We start from the raw sequence: 27,028 nt of genomic DNA, 5'->3' as shown, positions 1-27,028 counted from the left end.
TGGGTCGCCAAGTCGAGCACTATTTTTCAGTGCGCTATATACTCTTGATTAAAATTTATATGTGTAGTTCACCTATAAGCCGCACGAGGGAGCTCGTCGTTTTCTTCTGCTTTCTTTTTTTGTTGTTGTTCTTTAGCTGCGCTCTGCATCGCCTGTTTCATACTCCGTCTGCAGTGCGTATGCGTTGCGTATTTTTTCCCCCACCCATGTTAATGGATTAGAGCGTTCACACTGCACGCGGTTGCTGTCCGGCAGTGCGTCTGCAGTGCGTTTGCAGCAGAGCAGCGATAGTTTCGGCAGAGTCTATTTTTTGCTGTGCTGCAAGCGCTGCATGTGCTGAATTAAAGTGACAGCGCATTGTTCGCTGTAAAAATGTATTGACACGAAAATGTCCCATAAATGCATATAAATGAAGTCCACTGTTTCACAGTCAACACGTGGCTTTTTGGCTAGGTTTAAAATAAGGAAAAGTGCAGTTTTAAAGAAAAAGGCAACATAATACGTGCACTTGTCCAGGTAGAAAAGTTCTTTTAAGGATTGTTTTTAACAAAGATTTAGTGAGAAAGAAAAGCATGAGAGCCGACTGTTTCTGTCTGTGGTAAGTTTTAATTAAAATATTTTTGAAAGTCCAATTTCAATTAGAAAAGGAAGCTAAAGCCTCCCTATGTTGTGTGTGTTGCAACTTGCTTGAGCAACTTAATATACAAATCTAGAAGTCAAGTGCATTGAATAATACATTGTTTTTTATTGAATTTAAACGTGAATATGTCTGTTATTGTATTAGTTTACTGTGATAAAAGACGATCACAATGCTGAAAAAGCACTTTTGGATTTGAAATCAAAATAACAGATAAATATTGTGTTTGTGGTAAACAGCATTTTCTGCAAATCTGCATTTTACTTAAATAAAAAAAAAATGTGCTTTGTCAAATATCTGTATCTCTTTTAAATAGTTAAGTGGAAGCATGACCTTAAAAATGGTCATACATATTTTGTTAATGCATAAATTATCTTCGTGATATATGAACTACATGGGCCTAATGTTTATTGGGTCACAAGGATTTATCGACTTTAAAATGTGGGTCCCCAGAAAAAAAGTTTGGGAAACACTGGTCTAAACCATGGAAAAAAACGTGTGGAAGCTGCTAAATCATAGAGACAGGCTTAGTAAGTAAGAAAGGGCACTATATTTTGACAAACTGAAGTTAATAAGTGGTAAAGATATGTACGAACAGTATTAATTAAGATATTAGCCTGATATTTCACCTACCTGACTGGAAATAATAAGAACAAACACAAATGTTGTCAAAATTCTTGCCCTGGAAATCCTGGTTCAGTTTGGCCATCCACAAATGGCTTTTGTTCCTCAGACATTTTTTGCACTCTTCTCCTTGATTTGTTATAACGTTTGGCAGTCCATAGTACTCAAAATGTTTTTTCTGGGTCTGACCAGTTAGTACAGCCCAAAACATGACAATAATTGACCATTTTCAGCAGCAATAATCAGTAAAAAATGCAATTTTCATTTGGTTCAGTGACATTGTTTATGTTCAGTGCCGCCAATATGGCCAATTGATGACGCGTCATAAAAACACTCTATAATCCACTGCGTTCCTGGACACGTAATTTACGTAGTTGTAATTCATTATGCTAATTATGAATGAGTGCATATTTATGAATGATTTAAATTCATCAACACACATACAAGATCTGTTTCACGTGCAAATTACTCCGAATTTACTCTTATATTTACGTAAATTTCATGAATGAGGCCCAGAGATTTCAATCTGAACTCAAAGGTTTCTTACCAAATTATCTAGAAAGCAAATGATCTATACTGTACTACCCATATTCAATTTATAGCTTTATATACGGTTACTATATGTCAAAAAATTTTGTAAACTGTATGAGAAGTGTCTAAGGGTAAAGTTAATACATCATAAATGTGAAATGAAACTGTAGGCTGAACAAATACAATACTTTCAAAATATTGAGGTTGGTGAAAACAGTAATAATGTGATGTTTTTTTTACTTCAGTGTATTTCTAAATGTAATGTATTTCTTTGATGGCAAAGATACATTTTCAGCAGCCATTACTCAAGCCTTCAGAACATTTTTTGATGAAATGAAAGTTCATGATTCATGAAAGGCCACATTGGCGGCACTGAGCGTAAACAATGCCACTGAACCGAACAGAACTTGCTAAAGATTATTGCTGCTAAAAATGGTCAATTATTGTAATGTTTGGGGCTGTTCTAATTGGTCGGACCAGAAAAAAAGATTCAAAGTGCTATAGACCTCCAAAGTTATAACAAATGAAGGAGAGGAGTGCAAACACTGTCTGAGGAAAGAAGGCATTTGTGGTTGGCCAAACCAAACCAGGATTTCCAGGGCAAGAATCTTGACAACATTCCTGTTTGTTCTTACCATTTCCAGTCAGATAGGTGAAATATTAAGCTAATATTTTAATTAATTAATTTTACTGCTTGTATGCATCTTTACCACCTATTAACTTTAGTCTGTCAAAATACTGTGCCCTTTCATACTTACTGAGTCCTTCTCTATATGATTTCCACACAACTTCCACACATTTTTCCCATGGTTTAGACACCATAAATTAGCAGAGCAACGTATTCAGTAGTACATTAACCGTGCAATCAATGCTGTTGTTTACATCCGAGTATCTCCGGTATGGACGACCATATGGGTAACTGACTAAACTGTGACGTAAGTGCAAACCCTCTATTATTATTTTAAATTGCAATATAATAATCCTGCCTAACTTTTGCAACCACCTTCACATCTGGAGTGCAGCTATGATACCTTAATATGCTCAAGAGTATTAGAAACAGATAAGAAGTTCAGTCAATATGCGCATATTGGTTACTCACCTCCAGAACCTTCCCTGTGATAAACTGATGACAGGCCTCACACTGCACGCCAAAATGGATCTGGTAGTCTTTCTCACAGTACGGAGAACCATCCCTTAAAAAAGAGAATAGGGCAGGAAGAGAGAGAAGAGAGATTTATGTTTGTACTGTATTCGATTTCACCTCAATGAAACCAGGATAAGAGCAAAAATTGAATGCTATTAGAAAAGAGGACAGATAAGCGAGGGGGAATTATAGAGAGAGAGCGGGAGGCACGAGATGGCGAGAGATAAAAAATAATTAAGGCATAGCTCACTTGCTGATGTACTCCCCGCTCAGCACTTTCCCACAGGCCTTGCACTTGAAACAGCCGAGGTGCCACTGGCTGTCCAAGGCCAGAAGAGCCTGACCATTCTTTATATCCCTGCCACATCCTGCACAGTCTGCAAGAGAACACACACAGATCAACACCATCACACACACATACTGAACAGCAGCCTGAGACATGACATTTACAGACTCGATGACATTTTGACATGTTAATGAGGAATAGGAAGTTGGACAATACATATTAAAGGGATGGTTGAGCCAAAAAAAAAATCTGTTTTAATTTACTCACTCTCATGTCGTTCCAAACCCATAAGACCTTTGTTCATCTTCGGAACACATATTAAGATATTTTTAATGCAATCTGAGAGCTTTAGCTAGCAATAACTCTGATACACATTAGGGCAGGTATATTCGAATACGATTGCATTCATATATTTTTTATGTTTTTGGGATCATTTAGGTGTACACTAACACTCCACTAGATGTCAGTGTCAACTAAAAAAACTCCCTTGTTTGTCAAGGCCTGTTGATTTACAACAGACAGCACTGATTATTCATGCTCTCCGAAGTAATTTCAAGCAATGCATATTGTATCCATAAAATTCAGGCATCGATCAATAGTGGCCATCATTATATTGCATGACTAATTGAATAAGCATAATTTCTAAAATCCAAGTATCCTTCCTTCACAAGATGGAGCTTCTACTTGGAGGAACGCGAGGGAATTTAGTTAATACATGTGTAACGTGTGTAAAAGGCTGAGGATAAAAATAGCTCATGGTTGTCATCTTCTATTTATGTTCCTTGGCTGAAATCCCAAAAGCTTTTTTAAAAAGCAGGGACGGATGTGCAGGGGCGGGGAGGTCCCAGACGCTGATGATGTTGCTTGAGGCACAATGGTAACCATTGACAGTGAGGAGAGTATATAATGCACCACGTTGCATCTAGTGCTCTAATGCATCATTTAAGCCTTCTCAACCTCTGCCTGCACTGTGTGTGTGCTAGAGACCTGCAGAGAGTGTGTGTGTCTGTGTATGCAGGAATAAAAGGGGAAAGTTTTAAAGATCTGTGTTCAATCCACCTGTCATGAGGTTTATCTAAACTCTCAAACTCAGTGGAGGTTTTAAAAGTGTCATGTAGTAAAAGCTTTGTTGGGTTTGGCAAAGCAGCATTATCAAGGCTCGAAACAATCAGCACTATCCAAAAAACAAAGCACTTATCTGGGCTAAAGACATTCATCAGTCTCATCATTTCCTGGGGCTCGTGAATAACAAATAATCAGCCAAGTATGACACAAAGAGATATTCACTAGGGCTCCTAAAGATCCTGTTTGTGTGTACATATTTTTGCATGTATAGGGGAAGAGGAGAAAGATAACTGAGAAAGAGTTAAAAGGAGAACAGGAAAGAGAGAAAGAAAGATGAACACATAGGCAGATTAAAAAACAATTATGATTATGACTAAAGTAGTGATATTATATCAGCAAATATTAAATTGTGCATGCTCATTTTTCCTTTTTCTTACATTAGGATAATATTTAGCAATTCTCAAAATTAATATTAATATTTCATACCGTACAGTATGATGTGGTGATGTCTAAAAACACTTGTAGCACACTACTGTACTTTATTTTTATTATATTTTGTTCAGACATTTGGGGTCGGTAAGATTTTTAAACGTTTTTGAAAAAAGTATCCTATGTTCACCAAAGCTGCTTTTATTAGATACAAAATTATAGTAAAAACAGCAAAACTATTAAATATTATTTCAATTTTATTACATTTATTCAAATTAATTTATTCTGAAATTGACTTTATTTTACTTCAATCTTCATTACACTAGTCATCATTCTATGTAAGCCTGTTTCCGCCACTGAATAAAAAATAAAAAAAAAGGCAATTGTGAGTTTTTATCTTGCAGTTCTGACTTTTTTCTTGCAATTGCGAGTTTACATCTTGCAATTCTGACTTTTTTCTCACAATTGCGTAATCTGAATTAATAAATTCTGAATTGCATGATATAAACTCGCAATTGTGAGTTATAAAGTTAGAATTGCGAGATATAAACTCACAATTCTCTTTTTTTCTCACAATTATGACTTTTTTCTCAGAATTGTGAGATAAGATAAGATCTCGCAATTCTGACTTTATAACTCGCAATTGTGAGTTTATATCTCACAATTCTGAATTAATAACTAAAAAAAGTCAGAAAGCCAAGATATAAACTCGCAATTGTGAGAAAAAGTTAGAATAGTGAGTTTATATCAGATTTTTTTCTCAGAAATGAGAATTAAATCTCACAATTCAGATTTTTTCTTGCAATTGTGAGTTTATATCACATAATACTGACTTTATAACTCGCAACTGTGACTTTATATCACACAATTCTGAGAAAAAAAGTCAGAACTGCAAGTTTAGGTTGCAATTCTGACTTCATTTCTCAAAATTGTGAGTTTATATCTCGCAATTCTGACTTTATAACTCGCCAAGTTTTATCACAAAATTCTGAAAAAAAAAAAGCCAGAATTGCAAATTTGTGTCATGCAATTCTGTGGAGAAAAAAAAGTCAGTATTACAAGATGTAAACTCACAATTGTGAGAAAAAAGTCAGAATTGTAAGATGAAAAAACAATTTCCTTTTTTATTTTTTATTTAGTGGCAGAAACAGGCTTCTATACATATCAGTCTCACATGATTCAAAATCATTCAGCTCAAGTAACTTATTATTATCCATGCTGAAAACATTCTGCTAAATATTTTTGTGGATACATGTTTTCAGAATTCTTTGATGAATAGTCATCAGGATTTATCTAAAAACATTTATAACATTGTCTTTATTTACTGTTGCTTAAACATGTGTGTGTGTGTGTGTGTGTGTGTGTGTGTGTGTGTGTGTGTGTGTGTGTGTGTGTGTGTGTGTGTGTGTGTATCCTGCACCTTTTTCCCACCCAAGCACAAATAGTTAAACCCCACTGATACATGGAGTACACAATGTTTTCTCAATCAACTCAATCCCATGATGCAATGCTTAGAATTACATTAATTCTCTCCTCTGCAACACAGCAGCTATTCATTGCTAAATTGCTTTGTAATTGTCCATCACCTGATGTTGTTATGTAACAACGATTCCCTGCATTATGACAATTTGAGTTTAATGACTAGAGCCATTTACTATAATAAGGAAATCCCAAGCCTCAGGAAATCGGCACATTCTACACATATGGAGTCCTGAGCTGTCAGCATCCATCATTCCAGAACATATCAGAAAGCGGAAGTCCAGAGAAAGCGAGTGAGAGAGAATGGGAAATCCAGCAGGCACAGCAGTGCTCTAAACTTTTCATTGGCTCCGAGCCTCTTTCATTCTCTGTGCCTGTCTGCTTGACTCCTGGGGCCCCGCAGCTTAAATTACGCCAAGAGAACCCCTAATCTACCGGATGAGGATGAAGAACTTCCTCAAAGTGAGATAAAAGAGTGAGAGAAATCAAAGAGAGAAACATTTTAAGGAGATCAGCTTTTCCCTGGCTGACAGCACAGGAATTGGTCTAAGCATCCTGTCAACTCAAGTAACCCTAGACGAGTCTGAAAAGAAACAGGGATCCTTATTAAAATTATATTTCAGAATGAATACTGTGCTCTGGATGGTTCCCAAGGCATTCCTATGTGGTTGATAATGTACAGCACATGTATTCTCACTGGCTAAGCATTTGTAGTGATTATTAGAGTGTTGCTATGTTGCTATGCAGTTTTAAATGTATTCAGATTGGATTTTATGATGTTGCTAATAAGGCACAACAACTTTTTAAAAATCTGTTCAAAACCTGTATGCGTTTTTTTATCTGTTTAACCAAAGAGTTTTATTGTCCCTTCTGCATCAATACCTGTAGTATAAATTTTTCTATACTATGAAAGTCAATAGTGACCAGTAACTAGGGATATCCTTGAATCCGAATACCATGTTAAGAAAGGAGATTACGTGTACTATGGAAACCCTAAAGGGAATAAATATGAGACGGGAGGAGGAAATATATTTCAGTGCTTTCTCTATCGTTGCGTAATTATACTGCATATAAATTGTGGGCATCAGGGAGCTGCAATTAATATCGCTTTTGAATGTGCATTCGCTTTTTACTTTCACTTTCGAGATTCACAATCACATGTACTTTGGATATAGAGAGTTTGCACTTACGTCATGGCTTGGTCAGTTACCCGGATGCACGGCCATGATGGAGATACTCGGATGTAACTGAATGTGATTGAACTGGCAATGTACTACTGAATACATTGTTCTGCTAACTTATGCTGTCTAAACCACAGAAAAGGTGTGGAAGCAGCTGAATCATATAGAGAAAGACTTTTGTATTTTGACAAACTACAGTTAATAGATGGTAAATATATGTACGAGCAGAATTAATTAAGATATTAGCTTAATATTTCACCTACCTGACCGGAAATGATAAGAACAAACATGAATGTTGTCAAGATTCTTGCCCTGGAAATCCTGGTTCAGTTTGGCCAACCACAAATGCCTTTGGTTCCTCAGACAGTTTTTTGCACTCTTCTTAATTAGTTGTAACTTTTGGCAGTCTATAATTCTCCAATTGTTTTTCCTTGTCCGCCCGATTAGTACAGCTTAAAACGTGACAAAAATTGCCCATTTTCAACAGCAATAATCAACAAAATATGCAAGTTTTGTTCGGTTTAGTGGCATTGTTTAAGTTCAGTGGCACCAATATGGCCGATTGATGACACGTTGTGAAAACACTTGCGTATTTTGCTGATTATTGCTGCTGAAAATGGTCAAGGATGTAAGTGCAAACCCTCTATTCATGCACATCCTTACCAGAAACAGTTTGGTTACCCACATTCTTCAAAATACCTTCTTTTATGTTCAGCAGAAGAAAGAAACTCCTACAGGTTTGGAACAACTTGGGTGAGTAGCCTAAAGGATGACACAACTTTCATTTTCCTTTGAGGAAACTACAAATCCAGACTTCAGATTTTCCTAAAATTATCACAACATGGTATTACAAACTGTGGATTTACATGCTGAGACCAAAGCATATAGTTTCTGATTGGATGGAAAGACAGTAAGTTTCCAACTAGCAGTAATGACCTTGAGACCTGAGCGGTAGAAGAGCTGTCAACACAAGCATACTCTACATAATCTAACACATCTATAAAAGGGGATGATTGTGGCAAGCTGAAATCTGAGAAGGACACTAAAACATATCCAATAAGCACAAATGCACGTGTGTGCGCAAGTGTGGACTTACTACTAGAGGCGCTGATGTCTTTGGGAGTTGGGGAAGTTGGCTGGACGCAACGCTGGCAGAGACAGTCTTTTCCATTAAACGTGACTCGATCACCAGCGGGAAACGGCCGTCTGGCAACAGAAAAAGGATGCAAAGACATTTAGGACTTTTAATACTTAAAATACTTTTTTTTTTTTAGCAAGGGTGCATTCAATTCATCAAAAGTGACAGTAAAGACTACAAAGTAAATCCATTTGAGATAAATGCTATTTTGAACTTTCTTTTCATCAAAGAATCCTTAAAAAATATCACAGTTTCAGCATATTACAGTTGAGGTCAAAAGTTTTCATACTGTTAAATGTTAATTATTTAACCAAATAAGAGGAATCATACAAAAAGCATGATCTTTTTTTATTTTTTTATTTTATTTCACATAAAAGACATTAACATATAGTCCACGAGAGAAAATAATAGTTTATAATTTATAAAAATGACCCTGTTCAATTCCTAATACTGTGTTGTTACCTGAATGATTCACAGCTGTTTTTTTTTTTTTTTTGTTTAGTGATAGTTGTTCATGAGTCTCTTGTTTGTCCTGAACAGTTAAACTGCCAGCTGTTCTTCAGAAAAATCCTTCAGGTCCCACACATTCTTTGGTTTTTCAGCATTTTTGTGTATTAGAACCCCGATCAACAATGACTGCCTGATCTTTTCAAACTGAGGACAACTGAGGGACTCACTGATGCTTCAGAAGGAAACTAAATGCATTAAGAGCTGGGGGGTGAAAGCTTTTTGAATATGAAGATCAGGGTAAATTTAACATATTTTGTCTTCTGGGAAAAATGCAAGTATCTTCTGTAGCTTCTGAAGGGCAGTACTAAATGAAAAAAATATACTTAGGCAAAATAAAAAAAATGTGCAAGTCTACATTTTATTTCAAAAGTTTACACCCCTGGCTCTTAATGCATTGTTTGCATTAACTTTCCAAATCAGCACATTTGAACAATTTCTGAAGGATTATTTGACACTGAAGTCTAGAGTAATGGCTGCTGAAAATTCAGCTTTGCCATCATATACAAATATAAATGATCATGTTTTAACACAGATGAAATGGGGCTGCTTTTGGGTAACTCTTACTTGCAAACAGTGCAGACAAAACATGTGGGATGGTAGGTCTTCCCAAGAGCAGTGACCACCTCTCCTTCAACAAAGTCTCCACAGCCATTACAGCGAGTGCCATGAAGCCTCTGGTAGTCCAGCGTGCATAGGTACTCCCCGTTCTTCATGAAGAAACCACCTTGGGCCAGGTCACAACCGCACACTGAAACACAAGAACAGAGAAATCAGAAATTAGAATACTGAATACTGAATCTAAAAATCTGAAACACAATGTTAAATTCTTCTTCAAAATAAATTACATTTAGTTTGGCTCTCGTTGACTGTTGAAATACAACTCAGTAGTTGTGTTACACAAGTGCATCTCTTTTGCACAGGGATTTACACATTTTGGCTGCCAGCAAACATAAGGTCAGGGGGCTTATGCTTATCTTGGCCAATGTGTCTAAGGACAAAGAGAGAGTTTGGTTCGCTGAAGATTTCCTGAGCTTTCAAGACGCTTTCAAGACTCTGGCCCAAGTTCAGACGCTTTATATAGGTCTGCATGAATAGGTGTGTTAGGTCTGTGTCCTCTTGGCAAGCGTGTCTATGTGTAATCCTGCCACCACACATGCCAGATCTGTCTGAAAGCTCCTTGGCAGGCCGAGAATGATATTTAACAGCTTGTTTAGCGTCACATGATACCCCCTTCTCAACAAGCCCCCTTTTCTCTCACTTCCTCTCTGTCCTTCTTTCTCTGGCTATCTGTTTTTCTCTGTCTATCCTCCTACATTCCAACCTGCAAAAATATAAGGGCAAGTTATTTTTTATTTAGTACTGACCTGAATAAGATATTTCACATAAAAGACGTTTACTTATAGTCCAAAAGAGAAAATAATAGTTGAATTTATAAAAATGTTTTTTTTTTCCTTTTTGTTTGGTGATAGTTGTTCATGAGTCCCTTGTTTGTCCTGAACAGTTAAACTGCCCGCAGTTCTTCAGAAAAATCCTTCAGGTCCCACAAATTCGTTTTTTCAGCATTTTTGTGTCTTTGAACCCTTTCCAATAATCACTGTATAATTTTGAGATGCATCTTTTCACACTGAGGACAACTGAGGGACTCATATGCAACTATTGCAGAAGGTTAAAACGCTCACTGATGCTTCAGAAGGAAAAACGATGCAGTAAGGGGGGGTGAAAACATTTGAACAAAATGAAGATGTGTACATTTTTCTTATTTTGCCAAAATATCATATTTTCTTTTATATTTTGCACTGCCCTTCAGAAGCTACAGAAGATACTTTGTTTCCCAGAAGACAAAATAAGTTAAATCTACCCTGATCTTCAAATCCAAAAAGTTTTCACCCCCCTCTTAATGCATTGTTAGACATACATGACATGCTGGTAAAAAAAAAAAAAATAAAAAAAAAAATTATAGTGGTGGCCATAGATTAATTTTTTTAATCTAGATTAATCTCACTGTAATCTTGGAATTAATCTAGATTAATCTAGATTAAAATGGCTAATTTGAATTCTGCCTAAGGCATTTAGAATATATGTGCTACTCAAATAATGACTAAAAGTAAGTCTTTGAGAACGGGTTTCTCAAGCCAGGTGGCGCATTAGACCAGGGGCTCATATCCTGTTTCCAAAATGCATCACAAACTGCTTAACAATTGCATTTACAACACAATTAACTATACAAACTTGTGTAACCAACTATTCCTACACTGAATGTACTTCGGCATAAAAGGCTGCGCGACGTGCGTGTTGCAGTTAAATACACAGACGTGCACAGGCATGGATATCTGTGTGCACAGTCTTCGGTTAAACTGCGTTGCTTTTAGAAGCGTCAATTCAGTTGTTGCATATAGTTTAATGTCTTTATTTCGACACGTGCCCCAGTAAAAAGGGTCTAGCAAGGCCCCTGCCCTGAAGCAAACCCGGCGGCTTCATAGCTGCATCCATGTTAGCACGTCTCGTTTGATGTGGTAATTTCACAGTAGGCATACACACAGGTTCGTTCTCACCCCCTACAGTGCAATTCGGCTAGGTATACTGCCCTCCAAAGGCAAAGGGCAGTAACTACGCCAACACTGAAACAGAAAAATGCCTTTAAAGTTTTTACACCAGCTAGTCAAACATGTTGACACTCTCATTTCTCTGAAATGGGACAAAATTAAACCAGGAGACTTTGCCACAAGACAAAACAGTTGTCACAAAGTACATTTTAAGCCTTCACTCAAATTTGACCAATTATGTAGTTACTGTGCTTTGCCTTTGGAGGGTGCTAAAATATCAAGGTGAAAGTCATCATAGCTTGCGAAATAAGAACCCAGCTCACAACCCAACTTTGAGAATAGATTAACGGCGATATTTTTTTTATCGCCCGATAAGAGTCTCATGGTAACGCAGCACGTTAACGCCGGCCCACCACTACTATTTAATAATTACTCTATGACTCTATTAATGTATAACCATGAGATTTTAAAATTAGTATTTTTTTAGTTATAGTTTTTCAAATTTCATTTTCATAATAAAAATAAAATATAAATTATAAATGAAGATAGCTTCAATGGCATGTTTTTTCCCCTATGTTTTTCCCTCATCTTGTAAAATGGCATGACGGACCAAATCAAAGGCCATTCAGACCAACCCTGGTTTGGGCATCTGATATACAAGAATAACAGACAAGTCAACACAAAACAGCACATAAACATCTCTAGTTAGTAAAAGTGGTGCAAATGTAGTTCGACTGATAACACTGCTAAGGAGATTTACTCCCATCTTTGCTGTTTTTTACATTATCTTTTCAACACAAATCCAAAATGTTATTTGTAGTCCCATCTCCACAGCTGTTACCATATCTTTTGCTTCACTGAATCTGTCTTCTGTTTTGGGCAGATTAGGTCCATTCAGACAGACGAATGTGACAAGCAGGTGGCTGTGGAGACAGCAGTGATTAGCAGCAGAGAGAGAGAGAGAGAGTTGTGTAAGAGTTGCAGCCAGTGCCCTCACTTGTGTCTGGCATTTGGGCAACCTTCACTGACACGGTACAGAATGTCAGGATGCCAGTTTAGAAAATGTCATACCCATTAATGTTGTTTCATGCACATCTTGTAACTACAGACCAGAGGAACTGGCATCACTACTATCCTGAGCCATCTTCAGTTATTTTTATATTTTCAAGTTGGCTGTCCCATCTTGAGCCAACAACAAAGCTACTCTATAAAAATGATTTTGAAGTATATTTTATGAGAAAATTGTTTAAAATTTCACATATAATTAAATGTGTTACATGCTGTTTCTTTGTAATTCATTGTGAAATATACACAATGTTTGAGTACAAATAGTTTCTACACAAGTTTATTTCAATATATCAAATATTCAAAAGATTTTTGATTATTTAACTATGTTAATCTGTAATAACTGAAGTAAGAACTTATCATTTAGGTTATTTCTTACCGTTTAATACTTGTACTGGTATTTATTTCGGCTATATTCAAAACCCTTTAGCATACTGAAACAAAACTTTGATAACTGTCATTGCCACTATGAACTAGGGAACCAGAGCAGTTTGCACACAGCACCACCTATTGGTCAAAACTAGTATTGTTAAGTGAAATTTGCATAAAGCTGCTATGTAACATTTTAAAATGTGTCTATATAACCTATTCACTTTTTGAAACATGTCTATATATCCTTTTAAAGGAGAAGTTCACTTTCAGAACAAAAATTTACAGATAATGTACTTACCCTCTTGTCATCCAAGATGTTCATGTCTTTCTTTTTTCAGTTTTGAAGAAATGGTGTTTTTTGAGGAAAACATTTCAGGATTTCTCCCCATATAATGGACTCCTATGGTGCTCCCAAGTTTGAACTTCCAAAATGCTTTTTCAAATGCGGCTTCAAAGGGCTCTAAATGATCCCAGCTGAGGAAAAAGGGTCTTATCTAGCGAAATGATCAGTTATTTTCTAAAAACTTTTACAATTTATATACTTTTTAATCTCAAACGCGCGATTTGCCGAGCTAGACAAGACGAGCATTTGAGGTTAAAAAGTATATAAATTGTAAAAATTTTTTTTAGAAAATAACCCATCGTTTTGCTAGACAAGACCCTTCTTTCCTCGGATGTGATCGGAGGTTTAGAGACCTTTAAAGCTGTATATTGGAAGTTCAAACTCGGGGCCCAATAGAATTATATGGAGAGAAATCCTGAAATGTTTTACTCAAAAAACATAATTTCCTTATGACTGAAGAAAGAAAGACATAAACATCTTGGATGATAATGGAGTGAGTACATTATCTGTAAATTTTTGTTCTGAAAGTGAACTACTCATTTAAAGACACATTTAAACTGTGTTTTGGAAGTTCAAATTCACAGGCACCATAGAAGTCCACTATATGGAGAAAAATCCTGAAATGTTTTCCTCAAAACACATAATTTCTTTACGACTGAAGAAAGAAAGACATGAAAATCTTTGATGACAAGGAGGTGAGTACATTATCTGTACATTTTTGTTCTGTAAGTGAACTTCTCTTTTAAAACATATGTGTTCTTAACAGAAGAGAAGCAGTAGATACATTGACTGAAGTGACTGAGAGTTCAACTGTGTGTGTGTGTGTGTGTGTGTCGTGAGCAATGACGCAAGTGTAATGACGCTCTAGGCTGTCTGTCAGATCCCTCCTCAACAGAACAGCCTGTTAACTCCTCCCAGAACAAACACCCATCCATACTCTCAATCACTGAGCCAACCTCTCCATCTCACACTCTCTAGTTGCCGCCGTCTAAATAGAAACAGGAAAAAATGATTCATATGAACTACTGGAAAGATTTAAGAAGAGCAGCGACATTTGATACAACTCAAATGTAACTTTTTCGGTTCAGATTCAGTTCAGATTACACAAAGAGCCTTTAGAAACAAAGCAAAGTTATGATCTGTAAAGAGCGCAGAAGCGCAGAAAGCCCCGGGTTTCCCATACAGTATATGCAGACATCAAACAAGCTTTCAGAAACTTCATTAATATTTTAATGAGTTTTCCAGCATGCTGCTTTCTACTTGCACTTGAGTGGACAGCGCTCTTTCAGCATGGGTTTCTCTCCACTTTAATTGAGACTTTTACTAGTTTCTCCTGCATGGAGAGACACCTCATCCTAACATACTGTAACAATACTGTAACAGCCGAGGGGATATATAGACGATCACAGCCATCTTTTTACTGTGGTGTGGTTTTATGCTTCCTTTTTAATGCACTTAATCACTCTGGGAGATCAGCTAATGGAGCAGATAAAATGATTCCCAAACAAGAACCCTTGCTGGCTGGTATGAGGGGCCCTTTGGCACAGACTATGGGACCATTTATTATCAATGTGAAACTACCAACAACACCGTTCTGACAAAGTACTACCATGTTGTACGCCAGGCTTGTCCAGCCTCTTTACTGGAGATCTCAGGCTGAATATGTGGGAGAGAGTTAAAGGAACACTCCACTTTTTTTTGGAAATAGCCTCATTCTCCAACTCACCCCAAATTAATAAGTTGAGTTTTACCGTTTTGAAATCCATTCAGCCGTTTTCCTGTTCTGGCGATATCACTTTTAGCATAGCTTAGCATAGATCCTATTAGACCAATAGCATCACGTGATATAACTGCGCCTGCTTCGGCCATGTTACGGCAGCAAACTTCCTTGACTATTACGCCGGAATGGAAGTGTAGTTCCTAATCTTATCGGCCTAGAAAATCGCATCTTTACATTTTCCGCCGGTCTTAGTACACGATATAACTGCAGAAGAGTCAAGTTTTAAATAGAACAAATATCGAAACTCGTTGGTCATTTTTGAACGCGATGCTATTGGTCTCATAGGATTCAAAGATCTATGCTAAGCTATGCTAAAAGTGATATTGCCTGAATGGATTTCAAAACGGTAAAACTCAACTTATTAAATCGGGGGGAGTTGGAGATTGAGCCTATTTCCAAAAAAAGTGGAGTGTTCCTTTAAAGAGATGAATATTTTGTCATTAATTACTCACTCTAATGCTGTTTGAAACCCGTAAGACCCTCATTCATCTTCAGAACACAAATTAAGATATTTTTGATGAAATCTGAGAGCTTTCTAACCCTGCATAGACAGTAATGCAACTGACATGTTCAAGGCCCAGAAAGGTAGTAGGGACACTGTTAAAATAGTCCATGTGACATCAGTGGTTCATTTTATGAAGCTACGAGAATACTTTTGTGCACAAAGATAACTTAGCTATAAGGAGATCATAAACATTAATACATTTAAGATTGGAGATATGGTGATTTTCTGCATTGACAGAGTGAGTGGATACTAATGGCGACACATCATTCATGCTGCTTGTGTGGAGGTCTGTATGTAACATTGAGCAAAGCTGCAAAATAAAATGCAGAGATGGTTAAAATGACCGCTGAGTCTACATAGCACAAATGTAGGATTCACCTGGGAGCAGAATTTTGAGTCTGACCTCAGCAAGGAATGCAGGTGGTACTGTACCCTGCATGTATAATTTAAATCCTTAAACACATATTTCCTGTGCTTATAACAATTTCCCCTGAGCCACTGCATGGGTGACTTACAGATTACATGGCAGAGCACAGCAAATTTAATAAAGTGCACATGCAGGACAGTATGAAGAACTGACTAATTCCTGACAGCAAGAAAGATGTCAACTTCTTATAAAAATTGATAAATAAAATAGTATATACTGTAGGGCATTCTACAGAGCTGGTTCAAAGTCAGAGTTGGAAATGTCTTTTTCCACAAATTTTGTATGTATGCAAATTGTATAATATCCAAGGTACACATTCTCATATTGTATTTTCAGAAAGTTTTGGAATTTGTCTTATCCCCAAATTTGTCACTACCAAAACACAGTAATATAGAATTTAATAAGAAGGGTTATATTGACCTATTATGATTTTGATTACAACTTCCTTGTAAATATATATTTTTTACTTGATTAAAAAGCTTTCAGAAGTGAATCAATAACACTTACAATTTTAACAATATTTCAAGTGTGATTTATGAGATTTGTAGTATTTTGAATCCAATTTTTCTTGGTAAAAGGCAAAAAGTAGATAATACTGATTTCAGACTTAAGGATTCATTAATTTAAATATACACTGAACCAAACACTATCATAACAAATTAAGTTGGTAGTTAATTTTTGACAAAACATTCCATGTTTCAGTTGTGTCAGCACATTTTCAGTAGTGACATTAATGTTTTGGTAGCGACCACATCACATTACAGAATTTTACCCCACAAAAACACTACTAAAACACCCAAAACATATTATAACACCCAAAAAACAAAAGACACTACCGAAACTTCACCAAATGTTTTGGTCGTGACATTTTTGGATACTTTTGAATCTAGCTCAAAGGTGCTAGTTATACATACTCTATATAAAAACTAAATGTTATGGACTAACTCTCAAAAAAGTGTGTTTAATTATAGAAAAATGGCGGTCGGTAGTGACATTCTTTAAACTTTTGACATATCTCTACCTAGCTATAAGAGAGAGTGACATATAAATATTTCCTGATCATAAATGTAGGGGTGTAGTTAAAATCAGTCTCATCCAATGGGGACACTTTTTTTACATAAAGTTTCATAATTTATAAAAATGCAAAAATGATTTCAGTATAATTTGTTGAAATGTAGGGGTTAGGGTTTGGGACAACCACCTCCCAACTGAAAGTACTCAATAAATGATGATTTTATATATAGTAAGGTTACTGATATTTTAAGTATTGTTGGTTTCAATAGATAATAAAAGCAACTTAGTAAACATCTAAAATTTGAATACTTGAATACTTTGAATACCAATTCTATAGAATGGCCCATGTTCACCACTGTTCCAAAGAATGGAATCAGTAGGATTTTATTATTTGAGTCATTTTCTTGGAAGAAGAAAATCTGAGAAGAGAAAGTCTCTGTTAAATACCACTGTTGAGAAAACAATACATTAGAGATTTTTCAAATGAGACAGAACTATATCTGTTATGCTACTACTTCTGATAGCCAGATAAAACACTCACCAATCTAACAGAATATTTACTATTTTTGCACATTTTTAACAAGTTGCTATTATGCTAATTATACTAAATCAATCATTCACAAACAGAGCAGCCTTTTTCTCAAGATAATGGAAAACTTTAGCTCATGGGCATTCTTAGGATGACCTCTGGTTGGACTCAAGATTGATTCCTGCTCCAGTTGTCTGCATGAAGCCACAGTATTACAGCCTTCGGCCTGACATTACAGGGCTAGCTTCAAGCACACATCACTGCATAACAGTTTGTGTTTTGTATCCGAGGCAACTTGCTGAGTTAATGCTGGGTTTTAGAGAGAGCAGTAAATTGTTTGTTGCTTTCATGATGGCTTACTGTGTTATGAGTTATAATGACATTTATGAGTGTCCATTTCGGAGACTGACAGAGAAAGATTGGGTGAGAAATGTGACTGTGTTATGTGTATGGTTGCATAAACTAGAGAGGTTGTTTTACAACTGACAACTGTTTGGTTAATGGGAGATGGAGCAGAAGAAGTATGTGTGTGTATGAGTCTATGTGTGTTCAACATGGGAGTCATTGGCAATGTGACAGGTGCCAAAAAAATCCTCTCTGCTATTTTAGTAAGGACTGCCTGAACTTCTCTGGCTCCACTTTTTTCTAAACAAAGAATCTCATTAGGACTTACCACACATATATACACAGACAAAATAGATATCTAAATATATACCTCACTCTTCCAAATGAGGATGAACTGACCTCAACAGGTAGAAACCAAACTCCCTCTTCCTGTTTTAATCATGCTCTAAAAGCAATAATCCAGATTAAATACAATTATAAAACGGTTAGTTCCATTCCTATAAAATCCGCTTCGCGTCGTGCCTAACAACGCCCTTCAGCCGTGATTTATTCACGATACAGCACGGCCTCTCGTACCTTATTGCTTTTATAAAACGGTTACCACACAATAAAAATATTAAAATCAAAAATATATATTAATTTATATATATTAAGTTGTACGTTTTCATAAAGTAAAATCTTCCGCTGTAAAAAGTAGTCCCTAACTGCTGCAGCTGTGTTTACGTTGCTAAGGGTGGTTGCTAGGGGGGTTCAATGATACACAGAATGTTGAGTGAAGCGGTCATAGCAGTGCCGTATCATGAATACGACACAGCTGCTGACCAATCAGAATTGAGGAATGGAACTAACCGTTTTATAAAAGAAATTAAGGTTTCTGAGGAAAACATTCCAGGATTCCATATAGTGGACTTCAATGGGGTTCAATGTGTTAAAGGTCCAAATTGCAGTTTCAATGCAGCTTCAAAGGGCTCTACATGATCCCAGCTGAGAAATAAGGGTCTTATCTAGCGAAACAATCAGTCATTTTTTAAAAAGAAAACAAAATTTCTATACTTTTTAACCACAAATCTTGCACTAGCCCTGCGATGCTCGTCTATGACTTCTATTGTGTAATCATGTTGAAAGGTCACGCGTTTTTAGTTCTTCATCTGTGGCTCAAAACTGTAGGCGAAAAGACAAGCATTTGTGGTTAAAATGTAGCCTATATACATTAGAGCTGCATGATTAAACGTTAAAAGATCGAGATCACAATTCAAACACCTATGCTATCTCATTCTAAATAATAACGATTCCCTGTGTGTTTTAAACCTTTGAAAAAGTCTTACTGGAAACATTCAAATCTGCGTTCGCACTGCCGCTGACGCAGAGAGAGCAGTTACCATGATTAGGTAAGAAACAGCTTCACAAACAAGTTTTTTAAAACTATTTAGCCTAGAATGATTTCTGTCTTATAGTCATTAATATTATCATGGAAATACTGGGATTAAAGATCATAGTTCGGATATAAACATTGATGTCTATGGTAGCGATCAAAATAGAGCACGTCATCTTTTGAAAGTAATTGGCGCTTTAAATAACATTTATGTCGATTCTTTTGTTTTACCACTAATTGGTAACAAGTAACTGTTAAAATGTATTTGCCATTGAATCAAGAGATAAAACCGCGAATTCATTCAGTAATGAGACAAGTATTTATGAGTGAGTCATTCATTCAACCTATTGAAACCCATTTCCGCCACAGAATAAAAAAAAGGTTATTGCAACTTGATATCTCAGAAACTTTTTTTTCTCAGAATTGCATTATACAAACAAAATTGTGAGATATAAACTCACAATTGCGAGTTATAAAATCAGAATTGCGAGATATTAACTCGCAATTTAGATAAATAAAGTCCGAATTCTGAGATATACTGTAAACTAGCAATTTAGATAAATAAAGTCAGAATTGCGTGATATAAACTCGCAATTCTGACAAATAAAGTTGCAATTGCATGATATAAACTCGCAATTGTGTGATATAAACTTTTTTCTCCTCAGAACTGGACTTTATAACTCACAATTGCAAAAAAAGTCAGAATTGCGAGATACAAACTCGCAATCATGAGAAAAAAGTGCAATTCTGACTTAATTTCTCGCAACTGTAACTTTATATCCCACAATTGTGACTTTATATCTAGCAATTCTGACTTTATAACTCAACAATTGTGCATTTATATCTCACAGTTCTGAGAAAAATAGATTTTTGGGATCAGAAAAATCAGAATTGCAAGACATAAAAAAAAGTCAGAATTGTGAGATAAAAAGTCCCAATTACCTTTTTTATTTTTTATTCAGTGGTGGAAACTTCTTCCATACAAATCACTTTATAATATTAATAAATTGGTGTATTAAATCCATTTTAAATCCATATATTATATATTGAAATGTTTAACAATTCATTCAAATTAATTAAACACTTTTAAATAGACTGCAGCAATTCATATTTTGATTCTCAATTTATCCAGAATTATGCAGCTCTAATATACAATTTTTTTTTTTTTTAGAAAACAACCAATCATTTTGCTAGATAAGACCCTTATTCCTTGGCTGGGATCATGTAGAGCCCTTTAAAGCTGCATTGAAACTGCAATTTGGACCTTCAACCTGTTGATCCCCATTGAAGTCCACTATATGGAGAAAAAGTCCTGGGATGTTTTCCTCAAAAACAATTTCTTTTTGACTGAACAAAGAAAGACAAGAACACCTTGGATGACAAGGGGTGAGTAAATGATCAGAAATGAACTGATTCTCACAGAGAAAAAAACATAAACCAAAAGCAATAAAAACAGCAGTATGAAATCCTCAAACACTTGTGAAACAAATCTGTTGCTTTGAGTTCCACCTGTGACTTCATCTTCCTAACTGTGAGAATGACATCCTAAAATGACATGTTCAGGCACGTAACCCTTGACCCCAAGGGGCGTCTGCCACTCCTCATTAATGCAAACCCACAGCTGCGGATTGACTGGCACACACACGAACACACATGTTCACAGACAGACTGGCGGTCTCTGCAGAGGTGTGTGCGGACCCCTCCTCTGCCATCTTATCCTCCCAATGGGGATCAGCAGAGCTATTTCCAGCATTGCAGCGCTTTAACAGCTCCCGGAGACTATGCCCGAAATAGCACACACAGGCTCTCTGACTGACACAGCATTCACACACAGAGTGAGAGAAGAAGAGGGAGGGAGAATGAGCAGAAAGACAGGGTGAGGCATGGACAGGAATATAAAGTGATCACCGTAGAGAAGGGGGGGAGCGGAGCCGGAGATGTTGACTGCACATGCTCACTCTAGCGATCTAAGTGAGCCTGCTTAGAGTGAACAAATGAAACTAATAGAGCAGAGCAAGGCTCATTAGCTTACAACCGAGTGGTTGAGCACTGCATCTCCTCTTGCCAGAGTTCAGGTATTGGCAGGTCACCTCAGCAGAAGTACTCCTGCCAGGTATCCACACAGAAAGTAACATCAGATCTTATGCAACAGTCTGAATCCTGATTTCTAGGAATGGAGCTGATTGACAAGAAATACGGGAGGTCCATTAGATTAAGGATTCCCTGTAAGTGAACTACAGGTCCCTGGTCTGCTTAACCTGAGCCCTCTTGGTGACCTCTTCTGTGTTTAAGAAATACACAACTAATAGTCTTAATCATTCTATATTTGACAATATAGGAAAAGATGAGGATTAATATATGTGACCCTGGACCACAAAACCAGTCTTAAGTCGCTGGGGTATATTTGTAGTAATAGCCAAAAATACATAGTATGGGTCAAAATTATTGATTTTTCTTTTATGCCAAAAATCATTAGGGAATTAAGTAAAGATCATGTTCCATGAAGATTTTTTGTAAAATTTCTACTGCAAACATATCAAAATGTAATTTTTGATTAGTAATATGCATTGTTAAGAGCTCAATTTGGACAACTTTAAAGGTGATTTTCTCAGTATTTAGATTTTTTTGCACCCTCAGATTCCAGATTTTCAAATAGTTGTATCTCAGCCAAATATTGTCCTATCCTAACAAACCATATATCAATAGAAAACTTATTTATTGAGCTTTCATATGATGTATACATCTCAATTTTGTAAAATGTAACCTTATGACTGGTTTTGTGGTCCAGGGTCACATATGCTAGTATCCATGAATGCATGCAGTTTTTGTAATGGTACTACTGAATGATTTTAATATTTATATGGTACTCACATGATACTCAAAGTAAAGTGGGTTCCAAACGTCTGATCCCATACTGATTTAATACATTTTTAATATATTTTCCATGGAAAATTACTTAGCATAATAATTTAAATTGAACAATGAACATTTCAGAATATATTTGGTTTGTGTGTAGTTTTGTATTATATGCCAAAAAATGCATGTGTTATTGTTACATGTATGTTGTGTAACAAAAATGATGTGCACATTTAACATTGAGTAAAAAGTTAAATGAAATAAATAATATATGTGAGCCTGGACCACAAGACCAGTCATAAGTAGCATGAGTGTATTTCTAGCAATAGCCAACAATACATTATATGGGTCAAAATGATCTAATTTTCTTTTAGTGTGAAAAATCATTTGAATATTAAGTAAAGATGTTTAATGAAGATATTTTGAAAATTTCCTACCGTAAATATATCAAAACTTCATTTTTGGTTAGTAATATGCTTTGCTAAAAAATTCATTTGGACAACTTTAAAGGTGTTTTTCTCAATATTAGATTTTTTGCACCCTCAGATTCCAGATTTTCAAATAGTTGTATCTCAGCCAAATATTGTACTATTCTACCAAACCATACATCAATGGAAAGCTTTCAGATGAAGTATAAAAAATTGACCCTTATGACTGTTTTTTTTTTTTTTTGGTCCAGGGTCACATATTATAATAACATTTGGTTAAACTGAACAACCATCCAGAATTTCAGAACTTATTTGGTTTGTCCATCTTGTGTTTAAATGGCAGGAGCATTTTAGCTGCACGAAAAATCTGATGATCATGTTCTCGAACATCATTGAAGATTGATCCAATAAGCATCTTGAGTTTCAAAGCAAGAACATCTGACCGACTGAACAGAGTCACATTACCAATTTCACTAATTTGATTATTTGATTAGTGACCTAGAAAGAGTGCAGTATCAGAATCTAAAGTATTTCATATTCATTTTACATCACAGCCTTTTTTTATATACATATTAAGGTCCAAATATGCCAAATCAAATATTAAATCACAGGTTAATCATGTGACAGATTCTTGTGTACTAGCTCGGGCCATTTTGGTCTTATTTCCATTTTTCATTCACTCTGTGCTTGTAAAGTAAATCTTGTAAAGTAAATCAAACTGCATACAGATCTGATTAAAGCTACCTGATCTCATAAAGAAAACGAACCTGTGGGAACTCTTTCGCAAGACACAAAATACGTACCAATAAGTATATATCACTGCAGTTTCCAACAGAAATATACACTAGAGGTGGTAAATCAGAGCACTTGTAATCATTTTTGTACACAGTTATGGTTAAAGCTTCATACGTTTCACTTTCCAGACCTAACAAGCTTGTTCGTTAGCTCAGAGGGCACAGAATTAGACTTCCACTTAGGGTACGAATTCTGTGAAAAACATCACTGAAAGATGAGAGATTGAAAACTAAGCTAAAACTGCATGCTTGTGATTGTTTTTATGTAACATTCGCTTTTGTTTATACTTTTGGGTAGCTTTAGGTGTAGTGGAGATGATACGTTATTTTAAAACGTCACAGAGCATTATAATTATAGCGTCACTCAATGGACATTTCAAGTCAGAACTGCAATAACACATACAAAACCAACGTTACATAAAATGTACCATATATATGTTCATCTGTTCCGAGGAAAAAAACTAACACTCTTTTAGTGCCACTCAGTGGACATTTCACATGGAATATGTTACGAAACATATATTGCGGTACGTATTTTGCATCTTGAGAAAAAGTTTCCATCTAAATAGTTTTCATTGTGAGATCAGGTTGGGTAAAGGGTTATTAATTGAGAAATCAAAATTCCCTTGATCTTTTGACATATAAGAGGTCATTGTACTAAAAAACTCAGAACTCAAAACTTTCTTGTTAGTCTAAAAACTATCTACCAAAATGACAGGCTTTGGAATGTGCCACTTTTTTGACATACAGATCTGGCCATTAAAAATGCGTCTATTTTCACGCGGCAGCCTGCAATTCGGCACGCGTGGGCACGCGTCCTGCCGCAGCGGCTTTTTTAGATTTTTTTACAACGTTGTTGCACTTCATATAATATCCACCAGGTGGCGCAAGGAACAACATTCTGTAGCCAAACACCATGGCCAGCTCTAGGGGGCGTTGGTCACAAATACCAGTACAATAGTTCAATGATTCCTCTTTCCTGAAATTATGGTTCAAACCAATAGCAAAAAGATAGCCTATTCATAAGCAGGTGCAGTTGTATTGTTATTTTGTTTTCTTTCTTTGTTTTCCTGACGAACATTTATTAGACTGCATCGGAAACAGAAATGTTAATTTCGGTTATTTTATTTCTCCAACCGACAACTGACGTAAACCGCTAAATTCGTTTTCAGGGATTAATTATACACAAGCAAGAAGCAGCATAAACATCAGAACCTCACGTGCAGAGCTTATGCACAGAGAAAAACCCAACAAACCTATATATAATAATAAATAAAATAGGCCCACATAAGAAATATATGTTTTTCTTTTCTGAATGAATAATAATTTAACAAATTAATAAGTAGCAAGCCTATATGCAGAATTTTAGGCAATTTCTGTGATGCGCCCTTAAACCAGCATCTTGTTTCCATTTTTTTTTTTTACAAATAGCCTACACGTTTTTTTTTAATTTTTTTTTATTTTTATTGTGATTGTACACAAATAACAGAAATATGTAAAATATCATAGTTTTAAGCAATGCCGTACTCTTGAACGAGTATTGTAAGCTGTATCCACTTTATTAAGGGGAAAAAAATCAAGTGATCCTGACGGCGCCGCGGGCAGTTAAATAACTCGACCTCTTTCACCTTCAGAATAAAATACATTATATATTTCAGCGTTTTAAAGCAACATCAAATTAAGATATGCATGTTTAAGAGGTAGTTCGTCTTTTTCTTTTTCTAAGATACACAATTTTAGATACACTGACAATTAATTTGAGTAGAGACAGATAGAAATGGGAAGGATAAATATAAACTACAGTATTTTTGCGATTTTGGTGCTTAGAAATTTATTCTAAGCGGGCCGCGGGCGAATAATATAGTTAATATAGCGCGGAGCGGGTGGATGCGGAATAAAACCTCGTGGAAGCGGGACTGGAAAAGCACTTTGTTATATCCTATAGACTATTTAGATACTTCATCATCAAGCAAAAATTTATTCATAAGCAGGAGCAGTTTTATTATTATTTTCTTTTATTTTTTTCCTGTTGAACTTTTATTAGACTGCATTGAAAATAGAAATGTTAATTTCTGTTTTTTTTTTTCCAAACGACAACCGACGCGTTTAGTTATTATTAACGACAAGATTGTGTTAAATTACATTTAAATTGAAACGTGGCTGTGACACATTAATAACAGTTAAATTCGTTTTGAGGGGTTAATTGTACACAAGCAAAAAGCAGCATAAACATCAGAACATCACGCGCAGATCTTATGCACAGAGAAAACCCAAAAAAGCTGTATGTAAAATAAATAAAAATGCCCATATGCGAAATATAAATTTCTTAATGAATAATAATTTAACAAAACGAAATAAAATAAAATTAATAAGTAGCAAGCCTATATGCAGAATTGTAGGCAATTTCTGTGACGCGCCCTTGAACCAGCATCTTGTTTACATTTTTTTTTTTTTTACAAATAGCATACACATCTGTTTTTTCGTTGTGATTGTACACAAATAACAGAAATATGTAAAATAGCATAGTTTTGAGCAATCCCTTACTCTTGAACGAGTATTGTAAGCTGTATCCACTTAATTAAAAGGGGAAAAAAACGTGATCCTGACGGCGCCGCAGGCAGTTAAATAACTGGACCACTTTCACCTTCAGAATAAAATACATTATATATTTCAGCGTTTTAAAGCAACATCAAATTAAGATATGCATGTTTAAGAGGTGGTTCCTCTTTTTCTTTTTCTAAGATACACAATTTTAGATACACTGACAATCAATTTGAGTAGAAAGGAATAGAAATGGAGAGGTTAAATATAAACTACAGTTTTTATAGAGTTAAAAATTTATTTATTTATTTATTAGTATTATTACTATTATTATTTTGATTTGTTTTTGCGATTTTGGTGCTTAGAAAATTTATTCTAAGCGGGCAGCGGGCGAATAATATAGTTAATATAGCGGGAGCGGGTGGATGCGGAATAAAACCTTGTGGAATCGGGACTGGAAAAGCACTTTATTGTTATATCCTGTAGACTATACTTCATCATCAAGCATGGGCGTCGGAAGCAAAATAAATGTGGGTGGGTCCTCCCCCAGAAAAATAAATACTTTAGTATATGCCATTTTCTGTAGTCTGGTGCCTTTTATTTAATGTTTTTACACAATGCAAATACTCCATATTTACAAATATTACAAAAGACGGCTATACTGCAACATTTTCAGTGGCGTAAGTGATAATACGAGTAACATATCGTTTTTGACGCGGGAGACCCGAGTTCGCATCCGCCTTTTGGTGAAATCATTTTCGAAATCGTCTCCCTTTTCACTTATATCATATCGGAAAGGCATTTGTTTATTAGTTAATTAATGAAATAATTGAAAAGTTGAAATAAAGTATCAACTAGGGTTAGGTCACCTACCGTAAGTGTATCTGAGCACTATACTTTTAGGAGTGTTAATAATTAATTTTATTATTATTGTTATTGTTATTGTTATTATTATTATTATTATTATTATTATTATTATTATTATTATTATTATTATTATTGTCTTTAGATTTGTTCTTACATTTTGATGCCGTACATTATTATGACGCACTGCCCATGCAGTTTTTTTTTTTTCTTTTTTCTTAAAAAC

The 27,028-nt window shown here is 35.6% G+C and overlaps 1 protein-coding gene across 1 annotated transcript in view; it reads right to left on the bottom strand.

The window, feature by feature from the left end:
* ablim1b (actin binding LIM protein 1b) overlaps positions 1-27,028 on the bottom strand; it is a 92,523-nt gene that overhangs the window by 34,991 nt on the left and 30,504 nt on the right. The window contains 4 exon segments of the mRNA XM_073828757.1: positions 2,892-2,985; positions 3,187-3,313; positions 8,473-8,582; positions 9,589-9,772. Of these exon segments, the coding sequence (XP_073684858.1) occupies positions 2,892-2,985; positions 3,187-3,313; positions 8,473-8,582; positions 9,589-9,772 (515 nt within the window).

This window comes from Garra rufa, chromosome 22 (assembly GCF_049309525.1).
Source record: "Garra rufa chromosome 22, GarRuf1.0, whole genome shotgun sequence".
Classification (NCBI taxonomy): domain Eukaryota; kingdom Metazoa; phylum Chordata; class Actinopteri; order Cypriniformes; family Cyprinidae; genus Garra; species Garra rufa.
The sequence above is the reverse complement of the archived record's forward strand: the minus strand, read 5'-3'. Positions and strand labels throughout refer to the sequence as shown.